The sequence below is a fragment of the Argentina silus genome (genome assembly GCF_951799395.1).
Source record: "Argentina silus genome assembly, chromosome: 18".
Taxonomy (NCBI): Eukaryota; Metazoa; Chordata; class Actinopteri; order Argentiniformes; family Argentinidae; genus Argentina; species Argentina silus.
In genome coordinates this window covers 14,772,161-14,786,122 of record NC_139672.1, presented here as the reverse complement: position 1 = coordinate 14,786,122, position 13,962 = coordinate 14,772,161, and the positions used below count along the sequence as shown (strand labels likewise).

Here is a 13,962-nt window from a genome sequence, read left to right as displayed (position 1 = left end):
CACTTTTTTGTTTTGTTCGTGCAACCTCTTGAGCTAATGTCTATAAAACAAAATTTTATTACTATTTATGTAACGCTACTACCATTTTATATGATTTGTGTTGGAATCTCAGTGCTTTTCTATGAATAAAGTGTGAAACACGTCATTGTCTTATATTCTATTATTATTATTATTATTGTATATTCTTATATTCATTACCTTTATTGACCTCTATTCAACCAGGAAGGTGATTGAGAAAACGGTGGCCATTTCCTAGTTTCAGATCGATGTGCAAGAGCCTCTTTTCATCAGTGTCGGATCCTCATTGTGCCTGGGTTCCAGTTCCACGAGTAGCACGAGCCGGTAAGAAACCAACTGTATTTCAGCATCGTTACTTGTCTCAGTTTATGTATGATTTTCCTGGACCTGGATTAAAGACCTTGTCCGATTGAGAATCTCCATTGGCAGTCCTCTCTAGTCTCTAAAGAGTAGATGTATTGTAATCTGGGTCCTGGCATCGTATATTCAAGACCAAAAACTACCTTTTAAAGTAATAAGCAACTGTATGGTTTGTCAAAAGCCACAAAAGGACAGAACAAAACATGAGCGCCCATAAGCATAAACATATATTTATACTGTTGCTTTCTGACAACCATCTTCTCACTGCTGTTGCTTAGTTTGCACGGCGTGAACAGAGAACTAGAGGGGCTCTATTATAATGGCGTATAAACCAGTCAGCGCAAACCCAGGCGCTGGAGGGGGCGGTGATGGTGGTGTTAGCGGGTGTGTCTGAAATATTAATGCTATTTTCAAGGAGATGATTTTTCAGCGCAACTAATGGCATTCGACCTGCTCTTTGTCGTGAACACGCCTCTAGTACTGCTGCTCCACCCACCTGAGCGCAGACGAGGCAGCGCTCCAGTGCTGTGGTACTTTCACTTGTTACCGCAGACACAAATACCGCACCAATGCCAACACGCCTGCGTTTGGATGTGCGTCCCTTTTTGCACCGGCCGAAAATACAGCTCAAATTCATAGGCCTAAACAGTCATCGAAAGCTTAAGTAATTCCCTATTTGTTAACATGATTTAACACACCAACGCCACTTTGATGAATGATCCTACAGAACCAACCGTGAAATGGTCACGTTTCGCGCCGAGCAGCTTAGACTGGAGTTGTAATCAGATGCCATTTCACAGCTATATCTCTCCGTCTCTGCTATCCCCCTTCATTAGTGGGTTCATGGAGCTAAAGCAGCCAATCAGATCATAAAGCATCCTAAGTACGTTTGAGAGGCAGACAGGCAGCGCGCCTCAACCTAGATTGATTGCCTGGCTGTAAATGAGCTTGTTAATTGCCCGAGAAGCAGCAGCAGCAGCTAACAGCTAACAGACAGCTCTCTATCACTGTTTCTCCTTCTGATTCCCTACACCCCAAACCACAGTCTGGTGGACATGAATTAATTAATTGTATTCTACGTATTTAAAATGCCTATAGAGTTGCCTCAGCCATTTGAGCACCACAATACACACACAGCAAGTCATCTTGGATTAAAAAACACAATAAAGTGTTAGTGATTTATCTCCATCGGGGTCTTCGACTGACTGATTGACAGGTTGCTGTAACTCTAATTTCAGCCTGGGGAACTGGCAGAGGGATGTTTCTCTTTCTCTCTTCCTACAGTACAGTCAATCAACACACACACACACACACACACACACACACACACACAGATGGAGGGATGCCTCTCTCTTTCCCTGCAGTACAGCAGATCAAGAGACACACACACACACACACACACACACACACACACACACAGGCTACAACGAGCCAATCTGTTCCCAGTGCCAGGAGAGCCAGGCGTCAGGGTGATTGGTAGGGCTGGTGATAGTGTAGAGTAGAGAGAGACACAATACTCCAAGCGGACCTTGTACAAACTACAGGGTCCCCCCCCCCCCCACACACACACAGCCTGCTTCTCCCCCATCCTATACTTTCCCTGAGGGAACCTTTAACAGATGGCCTCTGTCAGTGTGTTACTGTGTGTGTGTGTGTGTGTGTGTGTGTGTGCACGTGTGAGGAAGAGGGCCTAGCCTGATCGTTTAGCCTGCCTGCCTGTCTGTCTGCCTGTCTGTCTGTCTGCCTGCTTGCCTGCCTGTCTGCCTGTCTGTCTGTCTGTCTGTCTGTCTGTCTGCCTGTCTGTCTGTCTGTCTGCCTGTCTGTCTGTCTGTCTGTCTGTCTGTCTGCCTGCCTGCCTGCTGAAATATGCATGCAGACCTCCTGTTAGCTGTGCTAGGGAGTTTTTGTGCTGTTGTGAGTTGTGGAGGCCTGATGTAGCTGAGGTGACATGTGGGGGGGGGGGGGGGGGGGAGAGAGAGAGAGAGAGAGACAGGTGGCTAATTGGCTCCCCCACCTTGCTATGTGTGGTTCCTACGTTATCTAGAGCTGTCAGACCAGGGAGGGAGGGGGAGAGAGAGGGAGAGAGAGAGAGAGAGAAGGCAGGCAGGCATTGAGGTGAGACGGATGCTAGGTAGGCCAGAGAGAGAGAGAGACAGATGAGTGCAGATTGCCTCTGTGTGCTGAAGGCAGGTGTTGCAGCGATCGAGGTGTTGAGGTGGAGGTGTATGTTCATTAGTCGTGGACAGGCCCCAGTCACGACCGACAAGGGTGGGGGGGGGGGGGGCAGTAAACACTAACTAACTCTCTCGCTCTGAGAACCCTGGTTTCTCTCCTCGTTTATGTGGACTGTGAGGTGGTTTGCTGTTGTTAGAAAGCTCTAGTGCTCTCTCTCTCTCTCTCTCCCTCACTCTCTCTCTTTCTCTCTCTCTCTCTCTCTCTCTCTCTCTCTCTCGTGCACCTCTGATGGTCACGTCCTGATCTTCAGGGAGCTGATTTGGAGAGCTTTGTTCTGGTGTTCGGATTTCTCAGCATGCTGTGGGTGTAATTGGGTGTGTGTGTGGGGGGGGGGGTGGGGGTGTGTGTGTGTGGGGGGGGGGGGGGAGCCAGGGAGAGCTAATGGGAGAGCTACTGCACAAGCATTTACTATAACGACTGTACTTGCAAACACTGTACTTTTCTATCACAACACACACACACACACACACACACACACACACACACACACACACGCATACTGTGTAACGTCAGGATCTGTAGTACAGCGTAGATCACAGCAGCAGCCTCATAATGGGAACCCATTGATACAGAACAGAACACTGTTGTAGAACACTATTCCACTGTTGTAGAACACTATTCCACTGTTATGGAACTTGTATTCTAGTATTCTAGTCTTGTATTCTCCACTTGTATTCTGTTCTCTCTGTTGGAACAGGAGGAGCCGTCAGCGGGCACTGCTATGGGCGTGGCCAACGTGGCCATGGCGATGCTGTGGGCCAACGGGAAGGCGGTGGGGGGCGGGACGCGGGGCTGGGACACACACACACACACACTGTCTAGCCCCAGTCCTCTAGCCCCAGTCCTCTAGCCCACCTGTCTAGCCCCAGCCCTTTAGCCCCACCTGTCTAGCCCCAGCCCTCTAGCCCCACCTGTCTAGCCCCAGCCCTTTAGCCCCACCTGTCTAGCCCCAGCCCTTTAGCCCCACCTGTCTAGCCCCAGCCCTTTAGCCCCACCTGTCTAGCCCCAGCCCTCTAGCCCCACCTGTCTAGCCCCAGCCCTTTAGCCCCACCTGTCTAGCCCCAGCCCTCTAGCCCCACCTGTCTAGCCCCAGCCCCAGCGCCCCAGCTCTCTAGCCCCAGCGCCCCAGCTCTCCCATCTGATAAAGCACTAATAGTGCCCGTGCCTGACAAATGATGTACAGCCCTGTGTCTCCAGCAGCAGATTGGATTTTCAGGCCTGCTGATCTGCTGAGAGATTGAAGCTGAAACCCCCCCTCCCCACCTCCACCTCCACCCCCCTCCACCCTCCACCTCCACCCCCCTTCATCCTCCACCCCCCAGGCCTCCCCCCCACCCCCCAGCCTCCATCTTCCATCCTTCTGGTGAGGCTTTTTTCAGGCCCTGGGGGGGTTGGATCGTTTTTTTAAGCATGGATTCATTGTTGCAATTAAAAAGAATGCCTGGCTGCAACCCCATGAGCTAACACAGAGATAAGCATCCTTGTACACAGAAAAACACACGTGTGTGTGTGTGCGCGCGCGCACTCGTGTGCGTGCGTTTGTGAAAACATATCCCTGTTGTTTGTCCCCAAGCAGCCAACCTCTGACTGACAGCTTCTTTATAAACATATAAGCCTCTAATCAGCAAATTGATTTATGTTGTTTGATTTGTGTATGTTCCCAGAGGCTTACAGCGGCAGAACCTCACAGCAGCATCAAGGCCACCGTCTGATCCTGTGTGATAACAATGTGTCATTAATGGCTGGATGAAAGAAGAGGGAAGCAGCTGCTTCCATACGCTCCATCCCTCCAACCAGGAGCCCCTCCATACTAAGTAGAGCTACCACCTCCTCTTCTTCCACCTCCTCTTTCTCCTCTTCTTCCGCCTCCTCCCCCACCTCCTCCTCCTCCTCTTCCTCCAACTCTTCCTCCTCCACCACCTCCGCCTACTCCTCCTCCACCTCTTCTTCCCCCACCTCCTCCTCCCCTCATCCTCCTCCTATGCGTCCTCCTCCTCTTCCTCCCCCACCACCTCCTCCTTCTACTCCTCCCCTCCTCTGCCTCCTCCACCACCTCCACCTACACCTCTTCTTCCCCCCCTCATCCTCCTCCTCCACCTCCTCTTTCTCCTCTTCTTCCGCCTCCTCCCCCACCTCCTCCTCCACCTCCTCCCCCACCTCCTCCTCCTCCTCTTCCTCCAACTCTTCCTCCTCCACCACCTCCGCCTACTCCTCCTCCACCTCTTCTTCCCCCACCTCCTCCTCCCCTCATCCTCCTCCTATGCGTCCTCCTCCTCTTCCTCCCCCACCACCTCCTCCTTCTACTCCTCCCCTCCTCCTCCACCACCTCCTCCACCTCTTCCTCCTTCTACTCCTCCCCTCCCCCACCTCTTCCTCCTCCTGCTCCTCCCCCACCTTCACTCCTCCTCCTCCTACACCTCTTCTTCCCCCACCTCCTCCTCCCCTCATCTGCCTCCTCCACCTCTTCCTCCCCCACCACCTCCTCCTTCTACTCCTCCCCTCCCTCCTTCCCCACCTCCTCCTCTTATTGAATACACCCCGGAACTCCCTCACAACACCACACATCAGCGATCATGTGATGTTGTGTTTTTGTGGAATTCCGTCTCAACCATTCCCAACAACAACAACAACAACAACTGGATTTGCGTGGATCTACTTATCTCTTCTGCTTAGTTGCCTTTAGAGAAAAACACCCCTTGGGATTAAATAGTCATTTTATTCCTTGTGTAGAACACGTCTGTGTAGTGATGATTAATATCATCGTGATCTCCCTTTAATCCAAAACCAGTTATAAAATTAAGCTCCCCCCCCACCCCCCAATAATTTCTAAATAGTTTGTTGGACATACGAACCAATCAGAGAGATGATTGAATTTGGTAGCAAACTGGTTTGTGCAGAAACATTGATCTCCACCAATCCTAAGCCCCTAACCCCCCCCTCTCGCTCCCTCCCTCCATCTCATTTGGAATGGGCAGGTCTCTGTGATAATGCTAGGCAACAGTCCAGTATGGTCCACAGTGATTGGGGGACTGAGTGTGTGGACAGGGAGTTTACCCATGTGACCAACAATATTATATTTCCTGTATAGCTGGTTAAAATTTCTGGTTGGAAGTACCTTCTACCGTGTCCTTGGGTGAACTTTACATAGGAAAACACACACACACAAGCTCTAAAACAACCAATACAATTCCAATGTACACTTTATTTCAAATACACTGCACGGTTCAGGTCCGATTAAAATACAATCCGTCTTTATTTAAATTAATATAAAACAAAAGGCAAAAATATACGCACATACGAGTGTTTACTGTGGTACTTCAGACACACAACCCGTGCTGCAGTATCAGTTCAGCAGGCCAGACAACAGGGAGAGTTCAACCCTTCTACATAACCACATCTGACCTGACCCACTCACACACGTTTGGAGATGATACTGTTGTCTATATCTGATGAAAAACAGATCTGGGCGAACGCATAAAACCACTAACAGATATGACTGTTCGAATGTTATTGGACGTCCTTGTACGCCTTTTGTCAAGGGATTAACTCTTGAAGGGAATAAAAAAAAAAACATACAAAAACTAAACTGATTAAAGTGTCCCAAGACTTGGACAATATTGGTTATTGCTTATCCAGAAATACACATTTTTTAATAAGATCAGGGTCGGAAGATTTAAGTGAAAACATGATGCATCATATATATAATAATATAAGTGTTGATATGTTTTTATATAATTTCTAAAGCAGTGTTGTTGTACCTAAGGGTCAGACCGGGGTCAAGGGTCATGGCAGGGTCAGTAGATTTGCATGAGTACATGATGGATCATCTGTGTAGTCCTGAGCAATGTTGCTTTCGGTTCGAGTATGATGATTGTTGTCAGTACGCGTGTGTGTGTAGTTACTTGAGGTTGTTCAGCTGGCGAGAGTGGGTATGGACGGCTTCTACGAAGGCGCCAACGTTCTCTGGGTCCATGTCCGGATACAGGCCGTGGCCCAGGTTGGCGATGTAACCTCTGGTACCGAAACCTTCTAGCATCTTCTTCACGATCTCAGAGATACGCTCCTGACAAAACACACACACACGGAAATGAGAGAGAGAGAATTGTTAGTGCAGTGTAGAAGTTGATGGTATTCATCACATTGGCAGAGCATAAATCTGCTGGAAATCTGCCACCAGGCAAATTCAGTTTAAAGTTCCAAACAACAACATCCTCCCTAATAATAATACAACCCCACGAAATGGACTTGCAGTGTCAGATTTTAGCTGTTGTGTTTCTGAAACTGAAGTCATATAGAACCATTAGGAGGCATTACATATTGCGTCTTTAATTTAATATAAATTAAAGATTTATAATTTAATGGATTACAACATGTTGTAATGCAAGCAGCAAATCATAGTGGACATTTTTCATTTAATCTTTCTTATATTTTTGTATTTTTCCTTCAGTAAATAAACACCCCTATTGAGTGGTATCTCCCAGTGAATATCCACCCCTTTGAGCGGCTCGGCCCAGCCTTACCTTGGGGGCGTAGAGGGCACAGGGGTCCATGTTGCCCTGCAGGCTGACCTTTCCTCCAGTCCGCTCCCTGGTCACACAAACACACACATACACACATACGTACACACACGTACACACAGACACTATAGTTAGTTCATTATCCTTCAATAAAAAATTTTTTAAGTGCAAGGTTTCTCTCTTCACTGTTTCTTCACTCTCCTTTTGCTCCCCTTTAAGTACCTGTACCCCCAACCCCTCCCCCCCCCCCCCCCCCCCCCTCCACTGCCTAGACAGCTGACCTAATCCTCATGAACCCTCAGTGAGGGAGAGTCTCTGACACAATCCCTCTGTGCCAATGTTGGCTCTGCCACGGACTGTCTAGCAACCGTTGTAATGATCGACGTGTTTCTCTGAAAGGGAGGTCAATGTTCCGCGTCGTACCGTGCTGAGCTGGGGTCCATGGTCCAGTCCAGACCCACCACCTCATAGTGCGACTGAGAGAGGTCCTCCAGACCGTAGTGAGCATCCTTGGCAAACACGATCTGGGACATACACACAGGGGGGGAGGGAGGGAGGGAGGGAGGGAGGGAGTGAGTTACAGCACAGACAGAGAATCCCTCCAGCTGAAGTATCAGCCACGGCACATATTTGACCGTATTGCGCCATCTACTGGTGAAATGGTGAGGTGTGTGTGTGTGCGTGTGCTCACCATGGGCACGTCCTGTCCTGACTCCTTCAGCTTCTCCTTGACCTTGCGTGCAATGTCTCGGAGGTAGGGCAGAGAGAACTCCTTAAACTCCACTGGACCCAGGCAGCCAGCGTGGGACTCAAACACCTGCAGAGCCTGGGATATGGAGGGAGGGAGGGAGAAACACACACACACACACACACACACACACACACACACACACACACACACACACACACACACACACACACACACACACACACACACACACACACACACACACACACTATCAGTCAGTCTATAGATGTACTCTGGAATAAGTCTATGGTTGACTACTTGACTGAATCACTAAAGGCTTATTTCTAGGGACATGACACTTTCTGTTATGTCCTCATTTTGTTGGAAATAACATGCTATAATCTGTAATTATTATTCTATAAGACAATATCTCCATAAGGGAATAGCCCTTGGCTAACGATGTACACAAGGTCAAACTTATGTAGCTGCATCGAAAAGAACAGGCAGGCAGGAACCATGGTGCACTGCTCACCTGCGCCCCTGCGGCCACCTGTCCCAGGAGGTACTCTACGACGACGTTGGTCAGCATCTTCAGCAGCTTGTGGCTGGCCTCCGGGTGGCGGTAGAGCCAACGCTTGGCCTTTGAGTGAGTGGTGGAGCCCCCCCCCTCGATCATGTACGCCATGAGGGTCCACTGTGGTTACAGAGGAGGGGGGGGGGAGAGAGAAAGAGAGACGGAGGGAGAGAGAGAGAGAGAGGGAGGGAGAGAGAGAGAGAGAGAAAGAGAGGGAGGGAGAGAGAGGGTACCAGGTCAATTCATTGAAGTCACTTAAGATCACAAGAGCAAGCAGATATGGTGGGACTAGCAAAGTCATCATCTGACTAGTGAAGACTTTTTTTTGTGTATGAAAGAAAGAAAGAAAGAAAGAAAGAGAGAGACAGAGAGGAGGAGGAGAGAGGAGCAGAAGGAAAAGGAGAGGAAAGGAAAGAAAGAGAGAGAGAGATAGAGACAGAGGAGGAGGAAGAGGAGAGGAGGAGGAGCAGAAGGAAAAGGAGAGAGAGAGAGAGAGGTCTCACCGGGGCGCCTGTGAAGCCTATGAGGGGCACCTTGCCCTCGATCTTGTGTCGTGTGAGTGTGATGGCCTTGAAGACGTAGCCCAGCTCAGCCTGGACATCCACCTTGGGCTGCAGGAGCAGCAGGTCCTCTGGCTCCTTCAGGGGCTCCGGGAACGTAGGACCCTTCCCCGGAACCATCTGGACATCCATGCCCATGGCCTGGGGACAGGGAGGGAGGGAGGGAGGAACACACACACACACACACACACACACACACACACACACACATAAACATAAGACCTGGAGACCCTCATCGCTTTTGGAGACAGGTCGGACCTTTAGTTAATTCATGGTAAATACAAAGTTTGCCTGTGGACTAGGCGGCCCTCACCTGTGGGATGACCAGGATGTCAGAGAAGATGATGGCCGCGTCGAAGGGGAAGCGTCTCAGTGGCTGGAAGACAAGAGTGTGAGGAGAACTGAGTGTTTTATACTGAGATACTGTACGTGTGTGTGTGTGCGTGCGTGCGTGGTTGTGTGTGTGTGTGTGTGTAAGAAGTGTAAGAGTGATGCGATGCTTACCTGGAGAGTGAGTTCACAGCAGGCTTCAGGGGACTGGCAGGTGTCAAAAAAGTCCTTCCCTGCTCTGAACTCACGGAACTCTACAAACAGGCACACAGCACCACGTGTCAAAGCCAGCAGCAACACAATACAAGCAACTACAACCGTCTGACATTTTAATTGCTTGAATGTGCCCTTCTAGTATCAGTGAAATGATCTTGGGTGATTCAATGGGGTTTTTTTCCTCCTGAGAGAGAAAGTGCACTGTAGCTGGACCTATAGGAGCCCGTCCTCCGATTTCTACCTCCACCAGCCTCCCCTAATGTGCCTCATATACATATGAGCTGTGGTCTGGTCCGTGGTCTGGTCTGTGGTGTGGTCTGTGGTGTGGTGTGGTGTGGCCCATAGACAGACAGACACCCACCTGGGAGGTAGCGTCCAGCCTGCCTCATACACCACACAGGGACATGCGGGGTCTCTTCGCCGCGGGCAGCCCGCAGGAACACGTCATTCTTCAGCTGGGGGAAGTCTTTGGGCCTGAACATGAAGACAATTACATGTAAGACTCAGGACACAAACCCTCAAAAATAAGACTGTCTGTGAGTACAGTAAAGCACGGTCCAGATCTAACAGCTGAGAACCGTCCCGAGACAAAACTGTAATTTCAAAAACGGAATTGTATTGATCTGAACTACCTAGTTCAATTCAATTGCCTCAGGTTCAGTCTTTGCTGTACTGAACCAGAGGCAATGAAGAACAGTTTGATTATACAAGCCTATAAGGAGTGGGCTGTGTCGTGGAAATTCTCCACTGTAGTATTGTATTTCAGTAAAAGTGAGATTCAAGAGCCGAGGGTCTTGTTAAAGCCACAATATGAAGCGGAGAGACACTCCAAACAGAAGTTGAGATCTCAGTGAGATCTCTGAGGCGCAGCTCAGCAACCGTCCTCCTTAAAGAACACAATCAAGGACAAAGATAGGGATGTTGGCGGTCTGGAGCTCACCTCGTCAACAACAGGTGTCTCAAGGACTGTTTCCCACAGTCCGCTCCCAACCTCCAACCCTCGTTTTGCCCAACAACAATACTCAGTAAATTTCCACAGCTCGCCTCACCATAAGGGCAGACAGGCCTAGTATACTGTTATACGCGTACAGCAGTAGTCTAAACACATCTCTATCAATAATATTTCTATCACAGTTGAGACTGCCTGTCAACACTTACTGCCTTCTTCATAAGTCCTGTCAAACGGTACAGTTGAATGGGTTAGAAATACAGATAAAGATGAATAACTCTAACACAGCCCTCCGCTTCCCAACCCAACTACTATCACTCAACACAGCCAGATAGACCGAATCATACACATGAAATAATAACCTTCATTACTATACAACAATTAGCTCATGATGAAGTAGGTATTCTTATCATAAAGTGGGCTACTCCTCTCCTTATCCTAGCTGTGATGTCGGGCACCCCCGTTTGCGTGCTAAGGAAGAGCGGGTGATGACACCAGATAAGTCCTCGTCTCGGTTATCAGCCGCACGCAGAGGAACACAGAGGAACGACGGTTGAATTCAAATGACGCGGAGCGCTTTTCTAATACGTAGCGAGACAAACGAGACAGGTTTTCTAGAGTCGGCGAGCTGCAGCTTTTTCCACAAACATTTAACATCGAATTCATGTTAGGTTAGACTATCCATCAACACGGAAAAGGCACACAAATACAACTGCAAACACCGGTTCCGTGACAGAGTAGCTGTCGTTCTACGCAAAGCAACAGCATGTAGCTAGAAGTTCTATTCGCTAGCTGAGATGGCTAACATCAACATTAGCTATCTATCTGACGTTTAAGGTGACAGCTTTGTTAAACATACGTACAGTATTAGATCGTCTTTGCTCATGATGAAGCTGTCGGTTGCGAAGGGTGAATGTGTTCAAAGATGATGTTCCCTTCGTCCGAGACGTCAGTAGCAGCCTGCTGCCTCCTGGATGCTCATCTAAACTGTCCTGAACTTCTGTCACGCCCATCTGCTGCAGGGCGCGGCCATCTTTGGAAGGTCATGTGACAGCATTTACGGGTGCGTTCCAGGCGTCCCGTTCTGCCGCCTTGCGGCCTGGTAGGTGCTAAGTGGGATCCTTAGGAGAGTGAGACCGTGGTCTGCCATTTGGCTACGCCGTTTAGCTGACGCTTTTATCCAAAGCGACTGACATTGTAGTGAGTGCATACATTTCAGTATATATGGTCCCAACAGGAATCAAACCTACAACCTAAGCGTTGTTAGCGCCACGCTCTACCAACTGAGCAGAGGACCACAGGTTGTGTGGAAATACAATTATCTTGCATCTTGTAGACTATCATCTAGACATGTAAGCCATATAATATTAATGAAGAAAATCTGCACAACACAGTGTTAAAAATGTGCAAAATTTATTGAAATAAATCATCACGACATTTATTCAATGCACATTTCTATAAGCACATGATCATTATCCATCTTCAATATATCACAATAAAACAACAATAACATAATATATACAACAAGTAAAACTATAAGAGTAAGATTAGACAGACACATACAGTAATTCACCTTGTGACGGATATTCAGAACTCTGGATGCTCATGTCCTCATTTGAACTGACACACACCCCCCAACATTCTACACCCCCCAACATTCTACACCCCCCAACATTCTACACCCCCCAACATTCTACACCCCCCAACATTCTACAACACATCTTTGGTCATGTAAAAGTTCAGAGGAATGCTTTAACTGGTGTAATTGGTGTAACTGGTGTAATTGGTGGGACTGCCTCTCGATAGAAATGTGTTGTTTACAGTACAATCCTATTAGCTCCTAAAACAAACGTGTACCTGGAAATGTGGGCCACCGACGCCCACAAGTATTCATTATTTAGGCATTAGATAGATTAAAAAAAAAAAGAAAAAGCACTTGCACTGGTAAAATTCCTTATTGAATTCACGATGCATAATAGACAGTGTTAATAAATAATACGATTGCCATCAGAATTTCTGTTTTGTGCATTTCAATGTAAGAATCCCTCAGGAAGGTTGCAAGTTGAATTGGGTCACAGCAGTAGACGAGGATATGGCGCATTCACTCAATCAGTCAATCTGTACAAATGCTGAAATGCACAAGCAGGTGTATTATATACTGTACTTCAATATGAAGTTGAGTTCAAAGGTAAATCTTTAGCTCGCTTGAAAAATAAACAAGTTACCAACACCAGGGTGTGTTTATGTGTGTGTGTGTGTGTGTGTGTGTGTGTGTTTGTTTGTTCAAATGTGTGTGTGTGTGTGTGTGTGTGTGTGTGTGTGTGTGTGTACTGTAGGTTCTCTCTAAGGCTGCTGCTGGTACTGCCCCTCAGTAGCGGTGTAGAAGTCATCCAGGACGCTCTGAATGTAGTCAAACGTGGGCCTGTCGTCCGGCTTGGTCTTCCAACAGGTGGTCATGATGTCATAGAGCTCGTTGGGACAGTTCTCGGGGCGGGGCATCCTGTGGCCTCTCTGTACGGACGCCATCACCTCGCCGTTGCTCATCCCTGGGGGAGGAGCAGAAACAAACACAGCCACAGTGAGAACAAGGAACTCTGGGTGAGAAAGAGCCCACTCCTGGTAAATCAAATGGAGCGGATGAAACCAACACTTTTGTTTATGTGGAGGAAAATGGTTTAGCAAGGGGAAGAAACATCTTTAAATATCAACCTAATAACAACATCACTCAGTCATCGCAATAAAACGCTGTAGTCATGTGAAAGGGTGCTTTTACAACAAGCAACCAGCAGAGGGCAGCACATAACAGTGAACCATGAGTCAGCAGCACAAACATACCAGATTCTTACCTGAAGCTTTTAAGCTCAATGTGTGAAGGAATCATCTTGTGTATGTGTCTACAGTAGGCTACTTTGTGTTCACGTAGTGTTATTCAGTCACCTGGGTAGGGTATTTTCCCATATGTGATGATTTCATACAGTAGAACTCCGAAGGACCACATGTCAGACTTGATGGTGAAGGAGCCATAGTTAATGGCCTCTGGAGCCGTCCACTTGATTGGAAACTTGGCACCTGCAACCAGGAAGTACTCGCATAAATAACACACTCAGAGAGAGGGAGGGAGAGAGAGAGTAATTTTAGACACTTCTGGTAAAATAATACGTCTACTGATACTAGAGAAAAGGAAAGCAATTCTTCTCTTCTTCTTTTTTTAAACTGCTGACAAAGGCATACTTGAACAAGGCTTGCCTTGCGTTCAGGACGACAATATGAATTGACAACCAGGGTTGATGCCGCCGTGTTTACATGGCAGAAACTGACCTCTGTTTCCTCATAGGAAAGAGAAACAACAAGTGCACTGCCTGCCTTGGGGAGGCTCGTGGGGGTAGAAATCGGAGGATGGGCTCATTGTGATGCATGGAAATCGATTTCTACCGCCACCAGCCTCCCCCTCTTCTGCCTGGGTATTTTCATAAAGCCGGTCCCTTAGATAAACATCAATGTGATGGTGCCTCAAG

At 48.1% G+C, this 13,962-nt stretch overlaps 2 protein-coding genes across 3 annotated transcripts in view; both read right to left on the bottom strand.

The window, feature by feature from the left end:
- Window positions 1-5,795: 5,795 nt before the first annotated feature.
- Window positions 5,796-11,428, bottom strand: urod (uroporphyrinogen decarboxylase). The gene is made up of 10 exons (XM_083689635.1): window positions 11,311-11,428; window positions 9,860-9,972; window positions 9,457-9,536; window positions 9,266-9,328; window positions 8,896-9,093; window positions 8,351-8,512; window positions 7,822-7,956; window positions 7,554-7,654; window positions 7,134-7,200; window positions 5,796-6,676 (listed from the first exon to the last, which is right to left on the bottom strand). Exons 1-10 carry the CDS (start codon window positions 11,331-11,333, stop codon window positions 6,512-6,514), a joined length of 1,107 nt encoding a protein of 368 aa, XP_083545761.1. The 5' UTR covers window positions 11,334-11,428; the 3' UTR covers window positions 5,796-6,511.
- Window positions 11,429-12,154: 726 nt separating this feature from the next.
- lyn (LYN proto-oncogene, Src family tyrosine kinase) overlaps window positions 12,155-13,962 on the bottom strand; it is a 15,762-nt gene continuing 13,954 nt past the window's right edge. For both annotated transcript variants that reach the window (XM_083690321.1, XM_083690322.1), the window contains exons 12-13: window positions 13,385-13,516; window positions 12,155-12,993 (exon numbers count right to left, since the gene is read on the bottom strand). In XM_083690321.1, coding sequence (XP_083546447.1) covers window positions 12,791-12,993; window positions 13,385-13,516 — 335 coding nt within the window. In that variant the 3' untranslated portion in view covers window positions 12,155-12,790. The remainder of the gene's footprint in view (window positions 12,994-13,384; window positions 13,517-13,962) is intronic.

Coding starts and splice junctions, on each gene's coding strand:
- urod (XM_083689635.1), bottom strand. CDS start 11,333: ATGAGCAAAGACGATCTAATACT. Junction 9,094..9,265: donor ACATCCTGGTCATCCCACAG/GTGAGGGCCGCC, acceptor CCCTGTCCCCAG/GCCATGGGCATGGATGTCCA. Junction 8,513..8,895: donor TAGGCTTCACAGGCGCCCCG/GTGAGACCTCTC, acceptor CTGTAACCACAG/TGGACCCTCATGGCGTACAT.